The sequence below is a fragment of the Oncorhynchus mykiss genome, chromosome 9 (assembly GCF_013265735.2).
Source record: "Oncorhynchus mykiss isolate Arlee chromosome 9, USDA_OmykA_1.1, whole genome shotgun sequence".
NCBI classification, from domain to species: Eukaryota; Metazoa; Chordata; class Actinopteri; order Salmoniformes; family Salmonidae; genus Oncorhynchus; species Oncorhynchus mykiss.
Window position 1 is genome coordinate 37953610 of NC_048573.1, and position 23804 is coordinate 37977413.

The following is a 23804-nucleotide window of genomic DNA, read 5'->3' on the forward strand; positions in this document are numbered from 1 at the left end:
CTACACCTCCCTGAGGTGGATTATCAGCTCCTCTCTGTTCTGGCCTGTGAGGGCTGACACAGGGATCACCCTTTGGGCCATGTGGCCCCTGAGGGCGTCCATTTTCCCCCGAGCCCCAAGCAGGTCCATTTTGTTGGCCAAGATAACGTGGGGCCAGTGGGAGAGTCCGGCTCGTACTGGTTCAGCTCGAAACGCAGGTGCTGGAGCTGGGTCCAGGGTTCTGGGGAGGACAGGTGCAGGACAAAGAGCAGGAAGGGACAGCGCCCAACGTGGCGCAGGAAGAAGATCCCCAGGCCTCGGTTCAGATGGACCCCATGTATGATACCAGGGATGTCAGCCACCAGATATTGGGAAAGGGAGGGGTGGTAAACTGCATGATCAACCTTTGTGCCCAACATAATATACAACAGTAAGACAAACTCCATTATCTGCCACTTGCTCATGGTCCCTGTACTTAACAATTCCCACGTGGGGGTTGAGGGTTGTAAAGGAGTAGGCAGCCACAGCAGGCCTGGCATTGGAGATGGTCCATAGAAGAGAAGACTTCTCTGCATTAGGAAATCCAACCAGAAGTGGAAAAACACACACCAACATGTAAATCTAAGAAAATGTTATACATTTTTGTGGGATCAAGTAACATCCCATTTATACGTCCACAAAATTATTGTAACCAGCCCACATTATAATAACATAGACCTAGTCAGAGGAGAGTGAGCCCCACTCCCATGTCTCACCAGTCCAGCCATGGGCCATGGTACGCAGCTTCAGCTGGAGGACAACTCTCCTGGCCTCTCTCTCCCGGGGTGGCCGTCATTGGGGCACGGTTCTCATTGGACAGGAAGCGCGGTTCCTTTTTCCCCCCCAGCCACTCCAAACACAGCCATGTACTCCTGGCTATGCTGGGAGAGGTCTGCCATAGTCTCCCCTGCTCCCTCACCACCGTGCCCACTGGCACCTGCATGGTTCCAAAACACCACACACAACATTCAGTTTGGCCTTCACTTTATTATAGTCAGCATTTCGGTATTTACTTAGTAATTACATCGCAAAATGAAAGTAATTCAAATCTACGTTCGTACACGAGCCCCTAATTCAAAGCAACACCCCGGCCGTAGCCATGGGCACTAACTCACAGCGATGTAGATTGTGCTGGCGTTGCGTCCATAGCGGTTCTTACAGCCTCCTGAGTCGCCATCAACTCCTTTGTAAACGGGGGTGACCTGCGCCAGGGATTTCACCTGTCGTTCGTCTGGAGTCACGCAAGTAACAGATAGACGGAAATAGGACTTGATGTAAGCATCCGAAACCTTTCTCCACAACGTTGATCTGAAGAGGTGAACGAAAGCTTCTCAGAAGATCAAGACTTTTTTTTTTACCAGATTATAAACGATGTATAAACCAGGCCAGTTTGAGAATGGTGCAACACTGTTGAGAGTGTCAGTGTCTCTCACCCACTTTTGATGATGTTCCCACCATCTCCTCCATTCCCTCCGTCCGGTCCACCCCACTCTTTCCAGGGCTCACTATGGAAGGTGCAGGCCCCTTTCCCACCTGCTCCAGTCAGTAGCTTCACATTGCGGTGGTCCACTAAGTGGCGAGTCTAAACAAAGTGAGAGCTTAAAGATATCTACCTGCATTCTAAAATCATATCCCACTTGCACCCTCTTGAAAATGTAACTAAGCTAATATCATTGTCACATCTTATAGTCTAATCAATATTTCCTTATCCTTATTTGTGTCACGTTCTGACCTTAGTTCTGTTATTATATCTTTGTTTTAGTATGGTCAGGGCGTGAGTTGGGTGGGCAGTCTATGTTGGTTTTTGAGTTCGGCCTAGTATGGTTCTCAATCAGGGGCAGCTGTCAATTGTTGTCCCTGATTGAGAATCATACTTAGGTAGCCTGGGTTTCACTTTTGGGTTGTGGGTGTTTGTCTTCCGTGTCAGTGTTTGTCGCCACACGGGACTGTTTCGTTCATTTTCACGTTTATTGTTTTGTATTTCGTAGTGTTCAGTTTATGTTTTAAAATAAACATTATGGACACTTACCACGCTGCGTTTTGGTCCTTCGATCCTTCTCGCTTCTCCTCCTCAAAAGAAGAGGACGAGATCCCTTACAATTTGAGTCAGTGTTCACTTCGTCAACAATAATAGTGACCCAAATATTGATCACACACCTATTTTCAATGGCAATTGACGAGACTATAAATGACTAAATAGACCCAGAAACAAATATATTTCAGCTGACTAAAATCTCACTACTAAATGGACTGGACAAAGGTTTTTGGAGAGATTGAGAGCTTTGAGTGATAAGCACAATTAATATTGGCAGCACAGAATCACAGCGCATTTCTGTTAAGCAGTATGAAGGACCAGCCTAGCCTACATCAGCTTGTGAGCTGCGGGGGAGCAAGCGATGAGTGTGGGTGGTCAGACAGGCTGATAGGCTCCGCTCTGCCTCCAATCATACACATAATCAACGTAACTAACCAGTCACCACCAGCCTTCTAGTTAGATACCCTTTGCCTGGTTAAGAAACACAAGCTGCTTAACTAAATTTAAAAAAAACAGCAGCAGCATTAAGTTTAATAGTAAAACAACAGTCTAGCTATGTTTTTCTCTCCCTTGAGTATAAGAACGCTTTTGAATTTGTAGTCTCACTCAACCCTCACACTTTTCCCACGGCATTTCATAGACAGGTTCTGTAATTAACGTACTAGCCAAGTTTCCCTCTTTTCCTTAGAGAAAACGGCTTGATTCTAGGCATTACCATTCAAAAGATATTGTCCATAATACCAGCACTCACTTTTTTTTTTCTATCACGCATTTGTGGGCCACATTTTACATTCATAAAGCATATCACGGCCCTTGCCAAGAGTGTTCAAAGCTGTCATCAAGGTAAAGGGATGCTATTTGAAGAATCTGAAATATAAAATATATTTTGATTTGTTTAACACTTTTTTGGTTACTACATGATTCCATATGTGTTATTTCATAGTTTTGATGTCTTCACTATTATTCTACGTATGTGGAAAAGAGTAAAAATCAAAGAAAACCCTTGAATGAGTAGGTGTTCTAAAACTTTTACCGGTAAAAGCCGGTAGTGTATGTTTGTCATATTTCTACTGTTGGCAAGAGAATTGGATGTTATGAGGAAGAATATGTTGGTAGGACAAGTCTATGTATGTTTGTGCACATGGAAGACAGTGATTTATGTTTACTATAGGTTAATGAGGCAATACAAATGTGATGTGACTAAAATGAAATGGCATTTAGATGACCTAAATGGCCCACTGTTTCTCATTCTGACATTAAATAGACCAAATCATTATTCAAATGACAATAATGCAACTAAGACAATGATATTTTAGTCAAAATGAATAAGATGAGAATACATATTTTAAAATAATGCAAAAATGAACACTGATTTGAATGCATGAAGGAACAAGTAAGCCCTGTCCAGAATTCCCCAAAGTGCAGAAAAACTAGTGGATAGCCATTGTAAGCTATCTAGCTATAGTATATTCGGAAAGTATACTTTTTCACATTTTGTTACATTATAGCCTTATTCTAAAACAAATAAAATAGATTTTCCCCCCTCATGAATCTACACACAATACCCCATAACGATAAAGCAAAAACAGATTTTTAGAAATTGTAGCAAACTTAATAAAAATAAAACACTGAAATATGACATTTACATGCAGTACCAGTCAAAAGTTTGGAGACACCTATCCATTCCATTTGATTTATTTCTTTAACAATTTTCTACATTGTAGAACAATAGTGACGGTATCAAAAATATGAAATAACAGATATGGAATCATGTAGTAACCAAAAAAGTGTTAAACAAATCAAAATATTCTTCAACGTAGCCACCCATTGCCTTGATGACAGCTTTGCACACTCTTGGCATTCTCTCAACCAGCTTCACCTGGAATGCATGTCAATTAACAGGTGTGACTTCTTAAAAGTTAATTTGTGGAATTTATTTCCTTGGTAATGCGTTTCAGCCAATCAGTTGTGTTGTGACAAGGTAGTGGGTATACAGAAGATAGCCTCATTTGGTAAAAGACCAAGTCCATATTATGGCAAGAACAACTAAAATAATCAAAGAGAAACGAGTCCATCATTACATGAAGCTAAGTCAAGTGAAAAGTTCCTTCAAGTGCAGTCTCAAAAACCATCAAGAACTATGAAGAAATTGGCTCTCACGAGAACCGCCACAGGAAAGGAAGACCCAGAGTTACCTCTGCTGTAGAGGATAATTTCATTAGTTACCAGCCTCTGACTGCAGCCCAAATAAATGCTTCACAGAGTTCAAGTAACAGATACAGTGCCTTGCGAAAGTATTCGGCCCCCTTGAACTTTGCGACCTTTTGCCACATTTCAGGCTTCAAACATAAAGATATAAAACTGTATTTTTTTGTGAAGAATCAACAACAAGTGGGACACAATCATGAAGTGGAACGACATTTATTGGATATTTCAAACTTTTTTAACAAATCAAAAACTGAAAAATTGGGCGTGCAAAATTATTCAGCCCCTTTACTTTCAGTGCAGCAAACTCTCTCCAGAAGTTCAGTGAGGAGTGGCTTCTGTCTGGCCACTCTACAATAAAGGCCTGCTTGGTGGAGTGCTGCAGACATGGTTGTCCTTCTGGAAGGTTCTCCCATCTCCACAGAGGAACTCTAGACCTCTGTCAGAGTGACCATCGTTTTCGGCCCTTCTCCCCCAATTGCTCAGTTTGGCCGGGCAGCTAGCTCTAGTAAGTCTTAGTGGTTCCAAACTTCCCCCATTTAAGAATGATGAAGGCCACTGTGTTCTTGGGAACCTTCAATGCTGCAGCAATGTTTTGGTACCCTTCCATGATGTGACTCGAGACAATCCTGTCTCAGCGCTCTAAGGACAATTACTTGGACCTCATGGCTTGGTTTTTGCTCTGACATGCACTGTCAACTGTGGGACATTATATAGACAAGTGTGTGACTTTCCAAATCATGTCCAATCAATTTAATTTACCACAGATGGACTCAAATCAAGTTGTACAAACATCTGAAGGATGATCAATGGTAACAGGATGTACCTGAGATGAATTTCGAGTCTCATAGCAAAGGGTCTGAATACTAGGGTATTATTATTTTTTTGTAATTACAATCGCAAAAATAAAATAAAAACCTGTTGTCATTATGGGGTATTGTTTGTAGATTGATGAGGAAAATGTTTTATTTCATCAATTTTAGAATAAGCTATAACGTAACAAAAAGTGGTCAAGGAGTCTGAATACTTCCCGAAAGCACATAACTTGGCAATGTAAACCATGTTGTGCAGTGCATGGCTAACTTTTCTTAGTGGGTCGAGGACAGGGGGTAGCTAATCGAGCTAGTTAGCTTTATCACATTAAAACATACCAGCTTTTTTCTGACAAGTTATTTATTTTTGAAATTTGTGCACGGGACGTGGTGACTTTGATGATTGCAGTTGTTTTCCTGTGCTGCCAAGTGGCTTCTGAGCCCCGTCAACCAGCTGCCCTTCACCTCGTTCCTAAAGCAAACGTGTGCAAATATTCGGCTTATCTCTTGGACAAGCCATCTTCGGCTCTGAACCTTTGACAATATAGTTAACATTGCAAAATAATGAATGTCATGTCAAAGGGAGACCGCCAGAAGTGTCGCCCTGACCTCGTTAACTAGCTAACAGTAACGTTACTATAGCAGGATAATGTGTTTGTTAGCTAGCTAACGTAGCTCGCTGACTGTGGCTGAGCCAACAGTCAAGTCACTTTCGACAAGCCTACTAATGAAATCGGCCAAACAAAATGTCCATCTATCTCTAGATATTTTACAAAACCTCGCAATCTAACAACGCTAAACAAACATGAAGCTTTTATATCAATGCTAACTGTTTGGAACAACAACTTCACTTCAGCAGCATACTGCGAGCTAGCTACGGTAGCGCCGAGGTTCAAAAAGCATGTAAAGTCAAAGCATGGGTCGTGTAATGGAACATTGCTTCATACAAGACAGACACAAAACAAGGTGGAAGTAAATTTATTGTACATATTAAACCGTAACAAAAGAAGAAGATGAACAATCGATTAAACATTCATATGTGGTTATGCACAAACAAACCCTTTATTCTGTCACACACACGCAATGTATTGCATTATAAGCAAAACAGTACATATCCAATTCACAGGAAATGAATACAATTATATATTATGCAGTCTAAAGAAGCCTATGATTGTCACTGTAGAGTTGAGTTAACATACAGTTATTGAGCTGTTTGACAGCCAGGTACCTCAGATATCCCACTTTATTGACAACATAAAACATATCCCACTTTATTGGCAAGTGTAATGAGTTGTGCTGTCCCCTTTTCAGCATTTTATAGTAAAGTTCCAGTCTGACATTACTAGGATTATTACAGGGGATATACCTATACAACAAACCAAACCATGATTTTCATAAAATGATCAAATCGTTTGAGGTAAATAAAGACAACCACAACATATTGTACATTGTCATAGAAATTATAAGGCAAGTGTGTTTGTGGGACAAACTTGTCTTCTATAACACTCCTAAGGACTTACCAACCAACACTTGATCTAGGATCACTTTGAATAAAATAAATTGAATAAGACAAATGGCAAACTTGTTTTGTTTCTGTAAAACATACACCAAACATGTATGCCATATGCACTCACACACATAGGCTAAGACTACATCACATTGGTTAGAATGTAATACTTTACAAAACATCCCTCTATATGGGTTAAGACAGTTGAAGCAAACCCCAAACACAATTGGCAACAAAAAAAAAGTACTTTGGATTATGTACTCAACTAGATAGAAGGCTAAGACTTTTCATTTTTGTACCCTAATAGGCTATAGTGTATGGTAGCACACAGAAAGTCATTAAAGTCCATTATCAAGCCTAATGATAGTCTCATCCTCTGCTCCAGTGACTGACTGTATTGCACGTATTGAAAAAGTGTTGTGCGGATTGCTAAAAACATTCTAAAATCCTCTCCCTGTGTGTTACTTTACTTTGGCTGTTTGGAAATCATTTCTTAGAAACAACTACGATAAGTAAAAGTGCATAACAGAGAATGAGACATAGACAAATTAAAACATCTGATAAAAGAAATTGTACATTAATAAATAAATATACTGAACAACAATTTAAACGCAACATGTAAAATGTTGGTCCCATGTTTCATGAGCTGAAGTAAAAGATCCCAGAAATGTTCCATACACACAAAAAGCTCAAATTTTGTGCACACGTGTTTACATCCCTGTTAGTGAGCATTTCTCATTTGCCAAGATAATCCATCCATCTGACAGGTGTGGCATATTAAGAAGCTGATTAAACAGCATGATCATTACACAGGTGCACCTTGTGGTGGGGACAATAAAAGGCCACTAAAATGTGCAGTTGTCACACAACACAATGCCACAGATGTCTCAAGTTGAGAGAGCATGCAATGCTGACTACAGGAATGTCCACCAGAGCTGTTTGCAGAGTTTAAAGTTAATTTCTCTACCATAAGCCGCCTCCAACATCGTTTTAGAGAATTTGGCAGTACGTCCAACTGGCCTCTCAACCGCAGACCACATGTAACCACCCCAGCCCAGGACCTCCACATCCGGCTTCATCCCGGACTGTGGGTTTGCACACCCAAAGAATGTCCGCACAAACTGTCAGAAACGGTCTCAGAGAAGCTCATTAGTGTACTCAACGTCCTCACCTGGGTCTTGATCTGACTACATTTCGGCATCTTAACCGGCTTCGGTGGGCAAATGCTCACCTTTTGATGGCCACTGGCACGCTGGAGAAGTGTGCTCTTGATGGATGAATCCTGGTTTCAACTGTACAGGGCTGATGACAGAGAGCGTGAATGGGTTCGTGTAAGCAAGCAGTTTGCTGATGGCAGCATCGTGAACAGAGTGCCCCATGGTGGCGGTGGGGTTATGGTATGGGCAGGCATACGCTATGAACAATGAACATAATTGATCCACGCCCCTCCCTTTTTTTCAAAGTTATCTGTGACCAACAGAATCATATCTGTATTCCCAGTAATGTGAAATCCATAGACTAGGGACTAATGAATTCATTTCAATTGACTGTTCCTTATATGAACTGTAACTCATGAAAATCTTAGAAATTGTTGCATGTTGCGTTTATATTTTTGTTCAGTGTAAATGGAAAAAGTCCCAACATATAACAATCTACAAATAATTTTTCTTAATAAAAAAAAAAGCTTAGTTAAAAAAAAAATGCAATCAGACAAAATTAAAGAATTAACAAAAAGGATCGATCATGGAAATTAATTGTCCATATTAGTTGTAATATTATGATGGTTGTTGATAGTTGCACTCTCTTGTCAATCTACCATCTATTGTGCCTATAACCTTACTCAAACATTTGTTCTTCATACACAGAGTGGTAACACTGAACAGTCGGTAACACCACACGCCGATCTACACAACTTCACAGTTTCAAACACAACCTGAACACTTCAGGTTGAACACTACTGACAAGTCCCATTTTCACCTTAATCAAGTTAAGCTTTACACTGAATAAAAGATGCTGAATGTATGACCAAACGTTCTTTTTGTGACCTGTGCACATTTTAAATTGCAATCTTCGACAGAGGACAGCACTTGTATTGTGCACCCTGTGAAAGACAGACAGAAAAGTAGGGTGAGAGAACCAGACGGAGGTTGATAGCGAGGACAGAGACCAAAAAAGGAAGACATTTAAAGGCAAGGTTCGAATTAAACATATGAGTCTTTTCAACGCTTATGAGGCTTATAATATAGCTTATAATAATGTTATTGAGGGTTCCCCGATTTGTTACCAGATACCCCCATAATTCAAATAATCTTATTGGGTGAGCAAAAGAAGAGAAAGCAGAGATGAAAGGTGTTTCATGCAGGATCTCCTGAACCATTACTCAGTTAGAATCTAGTGAACCAGCAGAACATGAATCTGACTTAGTCTAGCCTGCTAATCTGTGTCTCAGCAAACTAAAAAGATTCAGAGATAAATCTAACTCATTTACTCAGAGACTGGTTTACACACGACTGTTGGGGGTTATTCACAGAACTGTTCCCTTGCCTAACTTGTCCACCAGTTTGCCCAGGAGGTGGTGCCTTATTGCTGGTAGTTTCCATATTGACCCTAAAAGAGAGGGAGTTAGAAAATAAACATCTTTAGTCATGTCAGGTCAGCATGAGATGGGGAATACTTTTGTTCATGAATACTTTCTCATGATTCAAAGCAACCCATGGGCATCGCCACTGTGGTCATTTGCGGTGTGAGTTGCCCAATTTACCCAATGTTTTGTTGGACAGCACGGTCCTCCTCAAAACGTGGGGTTGGGGGTAGCTGTAGTTGTACCTGTTCGTAGGCGTAGGGCCTCTGTGTCTGTGCCCCAGAGGAAGCCTGGGAGCGGTAGGAGCTGTACTGCTGGCCCTGACCCTGCTGGTACTGGGAGTACTGGGACTGCGCTCCCTGACCTGGACCTGGAGACCAAATCAGTCAATCAACTAAGTCTTGAATCACACTGACGGTTGTAACAGTGAAACAATCATCATCTTTAAAAAATAAATGTCCTGATATGAATGTTCAATTCCCAACCAGCCCAACAATCCCAACTATCAGCAGCATCAATATGCCCGTAGCAAAACATAGGCATGTGTATGTCTGCCACTGTATGTCTGTGCATTCATGCAAGCGTGTGTGTGTGTGTGTGTGTGTGTGTGTGTGTTCCTTACCGTAGCCCTGTGGCTGTCCGCTGTAGCCCTGCTGTGAGGGGTACTGTTGTTGGCTGAAGGGCTGCTGCTGGCCTGACCCCTGCTGGTACTGGGCCTGCTGCTGACTGTACTGGGAGTTGCCTGGGGATCAGGAGCAGCAATTTCACTACTTTCAAGACTTAACTTCATACTGTAATCTCTCGTGGACAGATGCATGTAACATTAATAGTAATCGAGCATCTGACACAATTACGCAAGATTTTAACTGTAGTTCAGCGTGTCTGAGATTGGGCCTACAGCGGCACATAGCTAGCAGCTACAATACTATCACAAGTTCACAACCTTTATGCTTATTAGGCATGAGTCTATGTGTTTTGGGAACATACCTCCTTCGTAGTAGTGCTGTGAGGACTCATCAAAGGACCTCTCATAGCCCTGTTCACCGTAGGATGATTGTTGGTAGGAGTACTCCCCATGACCTGGAGGGGGCAGGAATGAGCACGTGCCAAAACCAATCTACCAAAAACAATGTGGCTCCTCACACATTTAGAGTAGAGAGGTTGGTCCTTTCACAGTTTGTAAAAAGTTTACACACATAGGTGTGCACCCATAAGTTGACAAGAGCACAAACGGACATTTGCAGTGCCTCGGACACTTAAACACACAGAGCACACAAATACACGCTAAAATCAGTTGGCGCTCTGCCCTAAACGATTTTCAAAAATGGGAAATCTAAAATTTCCGCACACCAGAGGGGAACACTATTGACAGAGGCACACCGGGAGGAAACAGTTCTAAGACCAAACTCAGCACTTTGCCATCAAAATCATAATCCTTCCACAAAAATCCACCGTACAAAAGACTCCCATTGAACTCCCACACGAAGGGAAAGGAAAGACAAGAAGCCAGAGGATTGGAATATGGAGTTCAGCGCTGAAGTATAACTTGAAGACAGGGCAGTGGGATGACACTGAGACGAGATGGCATGTATGCGTGTGTGTGATTGAGATGTCTGAAAGGTGTGTATGTGTTGGAGGGGTTGTGTGTGTGAGGGTCAAGGCTCTAAATGATTACCATCAGAGTAATACTGCTGGTTTATGGGCTCGCTGGAGCTCTGAGTGTGTCCGTACTGCTCTCCGTAGAAATCGTCTTGTCCCATGTACTGCGGTGCAGATCCTGCAAGACAGGCGACACCAGGATTGGTTAATCAGCTGGTCGGACCAATGGGCCTCTGTGTTGGTGACTAAAGGGGTCTGGACCAGGGCGCTTTGGCAGTTGGAGGGGAGTGTGTGTGTGTGTGTGTGTGTGTGTGTGTGTGTGTGTGTGTGTGTGTGTGTGTGTGTGTGAGAGAGAAAGAGAAGTAGTGTCTTATGGGTTCTAATTACATAATGAGAAGTTTTTTTGTAGTTCAATGACTCAAGTTCAAGAGGTCCTATTAGTAGAATAAATTATTGTGTCGGAGGAGTTGTCTGAAATGTGAATTGATCATGGGAAGAAAATGCATCATTTTGGCATCCATTTTCATTTCAGAATGTTCAGCCCTATCCAAACCATGATCTGAAAAATTATAGAATCCTATGAGAATGAAATGAAATATGACTTTCTGAAAGGACCAATAAGAGTGGTTTTAGAAATCCCAGAAGGGCCAATCATATGGGAGACGCTGTGGTGGTGGTGTGCAAAAACTCCAGATGCCATTCCTTCACAAACGACTGAACCAGAAACCAAATATATTTATTTCCGTTGCCAGAAGTATTGCTAGAAATATCGCTGTATCTGCAAGACAGCAACTCACAGTCTCGCTAAATATTAATATTCTACAAAATATTGATCCAATAACGTAATGCAAAAAGGACCATTATCACAGCAGCCAACAGCTAGTGAACAAATTATCTTTCATGGCAAAAGAAAACGACTCAATTCCCCATTGACAAATATCCTTTGTCAGTGATGAACTATACACTGGAACAATAGAGTCCTTGTGGACAAGATCTAGTGATCGTACCTGGACAATCTGGGATAAGACCAAGGTAAGCCACAACAAACAACCCAGTTTCCCTGGAGACATTTTCTCAGACATCCTACAGACGAGCGACTGACGAGTCTCTGTGAGGTACATGCCTAGTCCACGTCCCACACCAAACACAAGGGGACGTTTCGGGACTAGTTTGAGGCTCATGCTGACTGACACCATGGGTAAAGGGATTTACAGAGACTGGGACTCCAAGTTACAACAGCCATAAATCTTCAGTCCGCCTCTTAAAGTCACAGGCAGGACATTACTATGGGTGAGATCTAGGCTACACACCTGCGATACCATGGTAACGTATGCGCATCCGTGACAGATTATATCCACCATAAATATCATAGTCTATTATTTAGGCTCACACCTCCTAAACACCTGCTAACCATTAACATCTCCACCTTTCAATCCAACGTCCATGTCGTCTGCATCCGCAGTTGCTACATCTTCAGGAGTTCCTCTAGAAATCATCTCCACCCTGAACCACACAGCCATTTCTTCCATATATAAACCACAGTGCATCTGCAGACCAAACCGCAGCAGCCTGGAGAAAGGCCGAAACCCATGGTCACCTACCTTGCTGTGTGGGTCGGTAGGTCCCCATCGGCCTCTGGCTCATCATGTTGTTGCCTTGTCCGCTCTGCCCCAACATGCCCATAGCGGCCTGCTGACCCTGGTACTGCTGCTGTCCGCCACCAGTCTGGGTTGAGGGGTAATGAGGTGTTGCTGACTGCTGGTGCATCATGGAGACTAAAAGGGGGGTGGGGGGGGGGGGGGGCATTATGGGGAGAGATCTTACACATTAACACACACAATGTCAACATCTTCATCATTGTCATCAACAACATACATAACCGGAACAGAAACAGGCAGAATCAAAAGAAGGAAAAAAATTAGGAGGGGTCATGACAGTCAGAGTAGCCAGAAAGGGAGGGGTATGTTTCAAATATTCAAAGAATCTGGGAGAGAGAGGGGCTTTAAAATGCTCTGGAGGAAATGGAAAAGAAGCCAAAGAGGGGTCAGTGCATAAAACAGAGATAAATACACATGGACAACCAGGCAGACGAGGGCGGGCTGCAGGGCTGCATGTCAGGGGTTAGAGGTCAGGAGAAGAGAGGAGAGCCTGAAGCAGGGAGGTGACTGGGGCTAGACTAGCAAATACTGGACTCCAGAGGAAGGATGGGGCTGCCTACCAGTCTGATGAACTGAATGTGTTTGGTTCTTCTTGTCGTTCATATAGGACAATGCAGACTTTGAGGTTTTGGAGTGTGAAGTTCAAGTGTATAAAGACTAGAGAAGGTTTTCTAACAGAGAGGGCAGAGGGGAGGTTATTGAGAATGATGTTGAAAAGCTGTGGAATACCTTCAGGGGTTCCTTGGGTCAGTGAATCATCCACCAATGTCCTGTCTCCTGTCTAAATCAATACAATCCTAATTTTCTAGAATCCTGGGAGGACATACCTCCCTCCCTATCTCTCCCTCGCTCTCTAGGCCCTACTGATACAGCGAACACTACAGTACATCCTAAATCCCAACCTCCAGACTACACATGTACAGTTGAAGTTGGAAGTTTACATACACTTAGATTGGAATCATTAAAACTTGTTTTTCAACCACTCCACAAATTTCTTGTTAACAAACTATAGTTTTGGCAAGTTGGTTAGGACATCTACTTTGTGCATGACACGAGTAATTTTTCCAACAATTGTTTACAGACAGATTATTTCACTACATCACAATTCCAGTGGGTCAGAAGTTTACATACACTAAGGTGACTGTGCCTTTAAACAGCTTGGAAAATTCCAGAAAATTATGTCATGGCTTTAGAAGCATCATTTGAGTCAATTGGAGGTGTATCCGTGGATGTATTTCAAGGCCTACCTTCAAACTCAGTGACTCTTTGCTTGACATCATGGGAAAATCAAAAGAAATCAGCCATGAAGGTAGACTTCCACAAGTCTGGTTCATTTCCAAACGCCTGAAGGTACCACGTTCATCTGTACAAACAGTACGCAAGTTTAAACACCATGGGACCACGCAGCTGTCATACTGCTTAGGAAGGAGACACGTTCTGTCTCCTAGAGATGACGTACTTTGGTGCGAAAAGTGCAAAATCAATCCCAGAACAACAGCAAAGGACCTTGTGAAGATGCCGGAGGAAAAAGGTACAAAAGTATTATATCCATAGTCCTATATCAACATAACCTGAAAGGCCGCTCAGCAAGGAAGAAGCCACTGCACCAAAACCTACATAAAAAAAAGGCAGACTATGGTTTGCAACTGCACATGGGGACAAATATCTTACTTTTTGGAGAAATGTCCTCTGGTCTGACGGAAAAAAATAGAACTATTTGGCCATAATGACCATCGTTATATTTGAGAAAAAAGGGGAGGCTTGCAAGCCGAAGAACACCATCCCAACCGTGAAGCATGGGGGTGGCAGCATCATGTTGTAGTGTTGCTTTGCTGCAGGAGGTACTGGTGCACTTCCCAAAATAGATGGCATCATGGGTAATGCACATTGAAGGGACTGGTGCACATTGAAGCAACATCTCAAGACATCAGTCAATGACCCCAAGAAAACTTCCAAAGTTGTGGCAAAATGTCTTAACGACAACAAAGTCAAGGTATTGGAGTGGCAATTCCTGCTTACAAGCAAAAATTAAAGCAGGAAGCACCAGTGACTCGGTCTATAAAAAAAGTGGCCAGATGAAGCAGATGCCAAACTATAGGACTGTTTTGCAATCACAGACTGGTACATGTTCCGGGATTCTTCCGATGACATTGAGGAATACACCACATCAGTCACTGGCTTCATCAATAAGTGCATTGAGGACGTCGTCCCCACAGTGACTGTACGGACATATCCCAACCAGAAGCCATGGATTACAGGCAACATTCGCACTGAGCTAAAGGGTAGAGCTGCCGCTTACAAGATGCGGGACTCTAACCCGGAAGCTTACAAGAAATCCTGCTATGCCCTGCGACGAACCATCAAACAGGCAAAGCGTCAATACAGGGCTAAGATTGAATCATACTACACCGGCTCCGATGCTCGTCTTATGTGGCAGGGCTTGCAAACTATTATAGACTACAAAGAAAAGCACTGCTACGAGCTGTTCCGGACGATTGTGTGATCACGCTCTCCGTAGCCGACGTGAGTAAGACCTTTAAACAGGTCAACATACACAAGGCTGCAGGGCCAGACGGATTACCAGGACGTGTGCTGTTGGGCATGTGCTGACCAACTGGCAGGTGTCTTCACTGACATTTTCAACAAGTCCCTGATTGAGAATGTAATACCAATATGTTTCAAGCAGACCACCATAGTCCCTGTGCCCAAGAATACAAAGGCAACCTGCCTAAATGACTACAGACCCGTAGCACTCACGTCCATAGCCATGAAGTGCTTTGAAAAGGTTGGTAATGGCTCACATCAACACCATTATCCCAGAAACCCTAGACCCACTCCAATTTGCATACAGCCCAAACAGATCCACAGATGATGCAATCTCTATTGCACTCCACACTGCCCTTTCCCACCTGGACAAAAGGAACACCTACGTGAGAATGGTATTCATTGACTACAGCTCAGCGTTCAACACCATAGTACCCTCAAAGCTCATCACTAAGCTAAGGATCCTGGGACTAAACACCCCCCTCTGCAACTGGATCCTGGACTTCCTGACGGGCCCCCCTCAGGTGAGGGTAGGTAGCAACACATCTGCCATGCTGATCCTCAACACTGGAGCTCCACAGGGGTGCGTGCTCAGTCCCCTCCTGTACTCCTTGTTCACCCACGACTGCATGGCCAGGCACGACTCCAACACCATTATTAAGTTTGCAGACGACACAGTGGTAGGCCTGATCACAGACAACGATGAGACAGCTTATAGGGAGGAGGTCAGAGACCTGGCCGTGTGGTGCCAGAATAACAACCTATCCCTCAACGTAGCCAAGACTAAGGAGATGATTGTGGACTACAGGAAAAGGAGGACCAAGCACGCCCCCATTCTCATCGACGGGGCTGTAGTGGACCAGGTTGAGAGCTTCAAGTTCCTCGGTGTCCACATCAACAACAAACTAGAATGGTCCAAACACACCAAGACAGCCGTGAAAAAGGCACGACAAAGCCTATTCCCCCTCAGGAAACTAAAACGATTTGGCATGGGTCCTGAGATCCTCAAAAGGTTCTACAGCTGCAACATCGAGAGCATCACTGCCTGGTACGGCAACTGCTCGGCCTCTGACCGCTAGTCACTCCAAAGTGTAGTGCGTACGGCCCAGTACATCACTGGGGCTAAGCTGCCTGCCATCCAGGACCTCCACACCAGGCGGTGTCAGAGGAAGGCCCTAAAAATTGTCAAAGACTCCAGCCACCCCAGTCATCGACGGTTCTCTCTACTACCACATGGCAAGCGGTACCGGAGTGCCAAGTCTAGGACAATAAGGCTTCTCAACAGTTTTTATCCCCAAGCCATAAGACTCCTGAACAGGTAATGAAATGGCTACCCGGACTATTTGCATTGTGTGCCACCCCCAAAACCCTCTTTTTACACTGCTGCTACTCTCTGTTCATCATATATGCATAGTCACTTTAACTATACATTCATGTACATACTACCTTAATTGGGCCGACCAACCAGTGCTCCCGCACATTGGCTAACCGACGCCATCTGTATTGTGTCCTGCCACACACTACCCGCCAACCCCTCTTTTACGCTACTGCTATTCTCTGTTCATCATATATGCATAGTCATTTTACCCATATCTACATGTACTGTACATACTACCTCAATCAGCCTGACTAACCGGTGTATGTATGTAGCCTCGCTACTTTTATAGCCTCGCTATTGTATATAGCCTGTCTTTTTACTGTTGTTTTATTTCTTTACTTACCAATTGTTCACTTAACACCTTTATTGCATTATTGGTTAGAGCCTGTAGGTAAGCATTTCACTGTAAGTGTCACGTTCTGACCTTAGTTCCTTTTTTATGTCTTTATTTTAGTTGGTCAGGGCGTGAGTTGGCGGAGGCATTCTGTTCTGTTCTCAATCAGAGGCAGGTGTCAGTCATTGTCTCTGATTGGGAGCCATATTTAGGTAGCCTGTTTTCTATTGTGTTTTGTGGGTGGTTGTATCCTGTGTTAGTGTTTTCACCATATGGGACTGTTTCGGTTGTTTGTTTGTACTTTTGTTATTTTGTTCAGTGTTGATTTATTAAATATATAATTATGGACACTTACCACGCTACACATTGGTCTGATCCTTGCTACTCCTTCTCTGAAGAAGAGGAATTACGTTACAGAACCACCCACCAAAAGAGGACCAAGCAGCGTGGTAACGAGCGGCAGAAATCTCAAGACTCCTGGACATGGGAGGAGATTCTGGACAGCAAGGGACCCTGGGCACAGGCTGGGGAATATCACCGCCCCAAAGCAGAGCTGGAGGCAGCGAGAGCTGAGCGGCGGTGGTATGAGGACGGCAGCACGGCTGGGACTAGAGGCAGCCCCATACATTTCTTGGGGGAGGCACACCTGGAGTGTGGCTAAGTCAGGTAGGAGACCTGAGCCAACTCTCCGTGCTTACCGTGGAGAGAGGTGGACCGGGCAGGCACCGTGTTATGCTGTGAGGCACTCGGTGTCCCCGGTGCGCAGGCATAGCCCGGTGCGTTACATAGCAGCGCCTCGTATCGGCCGGGCTAGAGTGGGCATCGAGCCAGGTGCCATGAACCCGGCTCAGCACATCTGGTCTCCAGTGCGTCTCCTCGGGCCGGGGTACATGGCACCAGCCCTACGCACGGTGTCCCCGGTTCTCCAGCACAGCCCAGTGCGGTCTATTCCACCTCGCCGCACAGGCCTGGGCCTGGGGAGTATCCAGCCAGGTAGGGTTGTGCAGGCTCGGTGCTCGAGACCTCCAGTGCGCCTCCACAGTCCGGTCTATCCGGTGCCTCCTCCACGCACCAGGCCTCCGGTGGCAGCCCCCCGCACCAGGCTGTCTCTCCGTCTCCTCCCTACAGGTGCTCCTGCCTGTCCAGCGCTGCCAGAGTCTCCCTCCTGTCCAGCGCTGCCAGAGTCTCCCGTCTGTCCTGAGCTGCCAGAGTCTCCCGTCTGTCCTGAGCTGCCAGAGTCTCCCGTCTGTCCTGAGCTGCCAGAGTCTCCCGTCTGTCCTGAGCTGCCAGAGTCTCCCGTCTGTCCTGAGCTGCCAGAGTCTCCCGTCTGTCCTGAGCTGCCAGAGTCTCCCGTCTGTCCTGAGCTGCCAGAGTCTCCCGTCTGTCCTGAGCTGCCAGAGTCTCCCGTCTGTCCTGAGCTGCCAGAGTCTCCCGTCTGTCCTGAGCTGCCAGTGTCGCCCGTCTGTCCTGAGCTGCCAGTGTCGCCCGTCTGTCCTGAGCAGCCAGAGTCGCCCGTCTGTCCTGAGCAGCCAGAGTCGCCCGTCTGTCCTGAGCAGCCAGAGTCGCCCGTCTGTCCTGAGCAGCCAGAGTCGCCCGTCTGTCCTGAGCAGCCAGAGTCGCCCGTCTGTCCTGAGCAGCCAGAGTCGCCCGTCTGTCCTGAGCAGCCAGAGTCGCCCGTCTGTCCTGAGCAGCCAGAGTCGCCCGTCTGTCCTGAGCAGCCAGAGTCGCCCGTCTGTCCTGAGCAGCCAGAGTCGCCCGTCTGTCCTGAGCAGCCAGAGTCGCCCGTCTGTCCTGAGCAGCCAGAGTCGCCCGTCTGTCCTGAGCAGCCAGAGTCGCCCGTCTGTCCTGAGCAGCCAGAGTCGCCAGTCTGTCCTGAGCAGCCAGAGTCGCCAGTCTGTCCTGAGCAGCCAGAGTCGCCAGTCTGTCCTGAGCAGCCAGAGTCTCCTGTCAGTCAGGAGCTGCCAGAGCCGCCGGTCAGTCAGGAGCCGCCTGTCAGTCAGGAGCTGCCAGAGCCGTCCGTTACTCTGGTGCTGCCGGAATCGCCCTTCTCTCCGTAGCTGCCGGAATCGCCCGTCACTCCGGCGCTGCCGGAATCGCCTTTCATTCCGGAGCTGTCGGAGTCTCCCGCCTGTCCGGTGCTGCCGGAATCTCCCGTCCATTCGGGACCCGTTGCTAGGGTCCCCAATCCAGGGTCGGTGGCAAGGGTCGCCACTCCTAAGGTGCCACATAAGTGGGCCGAGACTATGGTGGAGTGGGGTCCACGTCCCGCTCCAGAGCCGCCACCGCGGTAAATGCCCACCCAGACCCATCCTCTATAGGTTCAGGTTTTGCGGCCGGAGTCCGCACCTTTGGGGGGGGGGGGTACTGTCACGTTCTGACCTTAGTTATTTTTTATGTCTTCATTTTAGTTGGTCAGGGCATGAGTTGGGGTGGGCATTCTGTTGTTGTCTTTCTATGTTTTGTTCTGTTGTTATATTTCTTTGTGTTTGGCCTAGTATGGTTCTCAATCAGAGGCAGGTGTCAGTCATTGTCTCTGATTGGGAGCCATATTTAGGTAGCCTGTTTTCTATTGTGTTTTGTGGGTGGTTGTATCCTGTGTTAGTGTTTTCACCATACGGGACTGTTTCGGTTGTTTGTTTGTACTTTTGTTATTTTGTTCAGTGTTCTGTTGATTTATTAAATATATCATTATGGACACTTACCACACTGCACATTGGTCTGATCCTTGCTACTCCTCCTCTGAAGAAGGGGAATTCCGTTACAGTAAGGTCTACTACACCTGTTGTATTCGGCGCACGTGACAAATAAACTTTGATTTGATTTGAAACCGGGATTCATCCGGGATTCAGCGTGCAAGTGGCCATCGAAGGTGAGCATTTGCCCACTGAAGTCGGTTACGACACCTAACTGCAGTCAGGTCAAGAACCTGGTGCAGATGACGATCATAGAAAAGCGTTTCCCTGAGACGGTTTCTGACAGTTTGTGCAGAAATTATTCGGTTGTGCCACAGTTTAATCAACTGTCCGGGTGGTTCGTCTTAGACCATCCCGCAGGTGAAGAAGCCGGACGTGGAAGTCCTGGGCTGGCGTGGCTCTGCGGTTGTGAAGTCGGTTGGACATACTGCCAAATTCCTTAAAACGACATTGGAAGCGACTTAACATTAAATATTCATGCAACAGCACTGGTGGATATTCCTGCAGTCAAGTCAGCATGCCAATTGTACACATCAGTGGCATTGTGTTGTGTGACAATACTGCACATTTTAGTGGCATTTTATTGTCCCCAGAATCAGGTGCACCTGTGTAATGATCATGTTGTTTCATCAGCTTCTTGATATGCCACACCTGTCAGGTGGATGGATTATCTTGGCAAAGGAAAAATGCTCACTATTTAAACAAATTTGTGCATTAAATTTGAGAGAACCAAGTTTTTTGTGCATATAGAACATTTTTGGGATATTTTATTTCAGCTTATCAAACATGGGACCAACACTTTTATATTTTTGTTCAGTATCCAGAATATCGTTGTGTTTTTTTATTATTGTTTTTTGGGACAAAAAAATACTGTTAATTAAGACACCAGGAAATCATCTCCAGGTGATTTTCATTTTGGAAATCTGTTCAAGTATTGCCACTCATAATAGAGACACGTGATCGTATACAAATGTAAGCAAGGTTTAATATTATTATGTTTTAGTCAAATATTATATCTGTTTGGGCTTCTGGCGGTCTTGTTCCAGCCCCACGACCATCCGCTCAAGGAAACAAATCGCCAGAGGCTGACTCAAGATGATAATCCCTGCTCTATGATTCATCCTCTGATGTTCAACCTTTTTGCTTCTCTTCCTCCCTGATCATCCCCCCTTCCCTTCCAGAGCTCTGACATTTACTCTAGTGGGGGCTGGCCTCTCACACTCCCTGCTCACTTCTTGCCAATCACAATACGCTATGAGTGGACTCAACAATCGTTACCAATGCACTTAGCAACAAGACTTGCTGGAGAAAACTAAATAGAACAGCGGAATTAGCAATTATGTATCTCCAAAGGAATAGTGTTTCCAATAACGATTTCATATCATTGGCTTTGATGATGTATTCCTATGCCACTGATCCCTTGTCGCTGATTCCTCTACACCTGGCTGGCTCACCTGTGTTAGACTGCATGTTGAGGTTGCTGCGGGAGGAGGTAGAAGAGGAAGAGGAAGAACCGTAGTCTGGGCCAAGGCCCTGGATCATGCTGCCCTGGGAGGAGGGGGGCACGGGGTGGCTGTAGCCGGAGGCTGAGCCGTGGGTGCTGGCTGGCAGGCTGAGGGACGTGGATGAGGGCCCAGCCGACTGTGTCTGACCCGCCTGCTGCTGCATGGGAGCGTGGCTGGGGCCTGACGACACACAGAGCAGTCAGAGCAGCCAGCCACTCAGGCACACGCAGTGCCAGCATGGTCACAGGCACCACGAACACGAAACACATCCAGTTCATCGCTACACCACAGGAGGCTTGTGTAGGACTCAGTAGGCATGGAATGAAGTTTTGAATCAAGGGTGTGTATATTATGCGGAGAGACGACGAGAGAAGAATTAGTGGAGCGGCAAATGGACGAGAGGGTAAAGACCTGTATGGCTACAAAGAGGGTAAAGACCTGTATGGCTACAAAGAGGGTAAAGACCTGTATGGCTACAAAGAGGTGCATCTAAATACTCTGAAGTGGCTTCCTCTCCTCGTCTCCATTACTTAATGTGCAGTGATGTGAGAGAACTGGACAGACGGAAAGAAATGCCCAGTTAGCATCCACTTACAGTATCCTGTATTCAGGGATCAGTGTGGAAGAGGAAGCCACTTTAAAATATGGAGATGCACTCATAGAATGATGTCTGGACAGAGCAGAGGACGAGATCAAATATGCTGCCATAGGAGAGGTAGACAGACGACATACATGCAGCAGACAGTCAGTTTGGCAGAGAGGCGAGCATTCAGATAGTACACACATACAGTGGATAGCGTGTGTGTGTGTGTGTGTGTGTGTGTGTGTGTGTGTGGATACGGAGGTCTCACCATTGCTCATCTGACTCTGCAACATAGAGGTAGGGGGCAGGCCAGGGGTCATGGTGTCGTTGAGGTTACTCTGGGAGTGTAGGGGCCCTCTGCCTCCGCTCTGTCCCATTCCTCCAGCACCTATACTCCCCATGTTAGGTGTAGGAGGCTGAGAGAACAGGAGGAGAGGAGAGACATGTGAATTTACAGCTCTGGGAATTGTGTTACAGTTAAAGAACAGCTATTGAGGCCGGGTAAGGGAGAGAGAGAGAGCGAGAGCGAGAGTGAGAGCGAGAAGAAGACCAACATGGGGCTCTATTGTATTGCGTAACTCCACACAGACTTACTGCAGGTAACAATGACTGCATGTTCTGATTAGAATCTGCTATCGTGGCCAGATAGACTAGGTTTCTGTGAAGGATCTGCTGATACCTGTCAAAGCACAGAAAGACAGGTTAATCACCAATCACAAGAGCCTTCAACATGATGGCGATCATTAAACTGTGATATTCCATTCTTCACACTTAGAATCACATCTTCATACAATTACACATCTGCTATAGTAACCTACATAACATGCATCTGTGACAACACTATGAGGACAGGTGTAACTCCTACTGTGTGCATTCTGATGTTTTTCCTTTGCTCTGGTAATCCATTATGCATTGTATCAGATGGTGATTTTCATCCAGCATCTTGGGGAGATAAAAAAAAATCATGTTAGGCCACAGCTTATTATAACAGAGTTATGACACTGTAATAAAGTGTCCTGGATTCTCGGGACTTGCGCTCACGTAAGCCCCCCCCCCCCCCCCCCCCCCCCCCCCCCTCCTACTCTCTGAACAAAATTATCTGGGTCAGCTGTTTTTCTTGGAGTATATTTAACGTTGCCAGAAAGAGCCTAGGGCAGAAGAGACTGTTTAAGTCGGACGGAGCCATGGTCTTTTTTTCCTGCAACTTTTTTTTCCTGCAACAAAAGTCGCCCATTATTTTTCAGCCAATCACAACATTCTGACATCAGTGACAAAAAGCGAGGGTACAAGAAAGGGGAACCTGTCCTCTATAGGCTACGATCCAAAGAAGGCACTCTAACCGTAATATATATATATATATATATATATATATATACTCTCAACAATTTGACAAGCACCAATAAGAGTCCTCCCCGTTCCTTCGAGGATAAACAAAGGTCCAATGATGTTGCACGTAAGCCCACACCTTCCATCATCATCGCCCCTGTCAGACTATCCATTCATCCAGTGCACCTGCCTCTTACCACTGGCTGTCTAAAGAATTCTCGCTAGTCTTCTCACATCTTTGGCACGGCTGGCTATCAACTATTTTTTTGTAACAATAGCCTATCATATAGAGTATTTTGTAAAGGATAAAATGTTGCTAAAAGAAAAAGAACAAACAAAAAAATACTCAAATAACAGTTAACAAAAAAATCCCATGAAGTGCATGCACCAGAATAAGCAAAAATTCAGTCAGACTCGGGACAAACTAGATTTGTTTGGTCTCGGATGCTATAGTCTATTATTAGACAACATGTGTTGTTCTAACGCATAACATAGTAGCCGTTATGTCGGCTTCCGTTAAAAGCCACACTGTGCAGTGAAGAACACAACAGTAACGACGCAATAAAAAGTAGGCTTTGATGAATGTCAATTTGTTTTCATTGGCGTCTTAATATCGCGTCACTTTGTTTGGCTCGCTCTATTGTACCAGTTATGTGCCGATGTTGACTACTTTCCCACCGTTGGCACTGGCTGACTCTCTCCACGCTCTCAAATCGACCAGAATAAAATATTTCCTGTTAAGACGACGTAATAGAGAAAGACATGGCGTTAGCCTACCTTTTGTATCGTTTGCTGTGTCACCTCCCCTTTGCTCCTTGGGCGCGCCGATGAAAATGCCACCGACATTGTTATATAAGGAAACGGTAAGAAACGCTCCTTTTATTCTAATATTTTGCCTATTATCTTGCGTGCAGTATAACATAGTTAGGTTTTCCAAGTTCAGAAAATAATAGGGGTGTGTGAATCCCTGGATTGCTCCGAAATGAAAATACATTATAAGTACACCACTATTCCCCTGGATGCAAA

General features: G+C 45.1%; 1 protein-coding gene and 1 pseudogene across 11 annotated transcripts; both read right to left on the reverse strand.

Annotated features, from left to right (window-relative positions):
• Positions 1-7778, reverse strand: LOC110531163 (annotated as a pseudogene).
• On the reverse strand, positions 7530-23740 carry LOC110532008 (calcium-responsive transactivator). Of its 11 annotated transcripts, none has more exons than XM_036987926.1 (11): positions 23556-23740; positions 22318-22394; positions 22047-22131; positions 21721-21868; positions 20819-21049; positions 12359-12532; positions 10834-10935; positions 10146-10238; positions 9781-9900; positions 9339-9528; positions 7530-9184 (listed from the first exon to the last, which is right to left on the reverse strand). In XM_036987926.1, the coding sequence occupies exons 1-11, from the start codon at positions 23622-23624 to the stop codon at positions 9058-9060; spliced, it is 1416 nt and encodes a 471-aa protein (XP_036843821.1). In that variant the 5' UTR covers positions 23625-23740; the 3' UTR covers positions 7530-9057. The 11 variants fall into 11 exon arrangements, with proteins under 11 accessions (XP_036843821.1, XP_036843824.1, XP_036843826.1 ...); XM_036987929.1 differs by having other exon boundaries at positions 22271-22394; positions 23556-23573; XM_036987931.1 differs by lacking the exon at positions 23556-23740 and adding an exon at positions 23425-23548.
• Positions 23741-23804: the final 64 nt, after the last annotated feature.

Bases quoted from the DNA above. Each gene is read 5' to 3' on its own strand.
- LOC110532008 (XM_036987926.1), bottom strand. From the start codon at position 23,624: ATGTCGGTGGCATTTTCATCGGCGCGCCCAAGGAGCAAAGGGGAGGTG. The intron at 21,050-21,720 runs GTGAGACCTCCG...GTGTGTCGTCAG, and splicing joins GCAGAGTCAGATGAGCAATG to GCCCCAGCCACGCTCCCATG. The intron at 12,533-20,818 runs GTGAGCCAGCCA...CCCCCCTTTTAG, and splicing joins CAACATGCAGTCTAACACAG to TCTCCATGATGCACCAGCAG.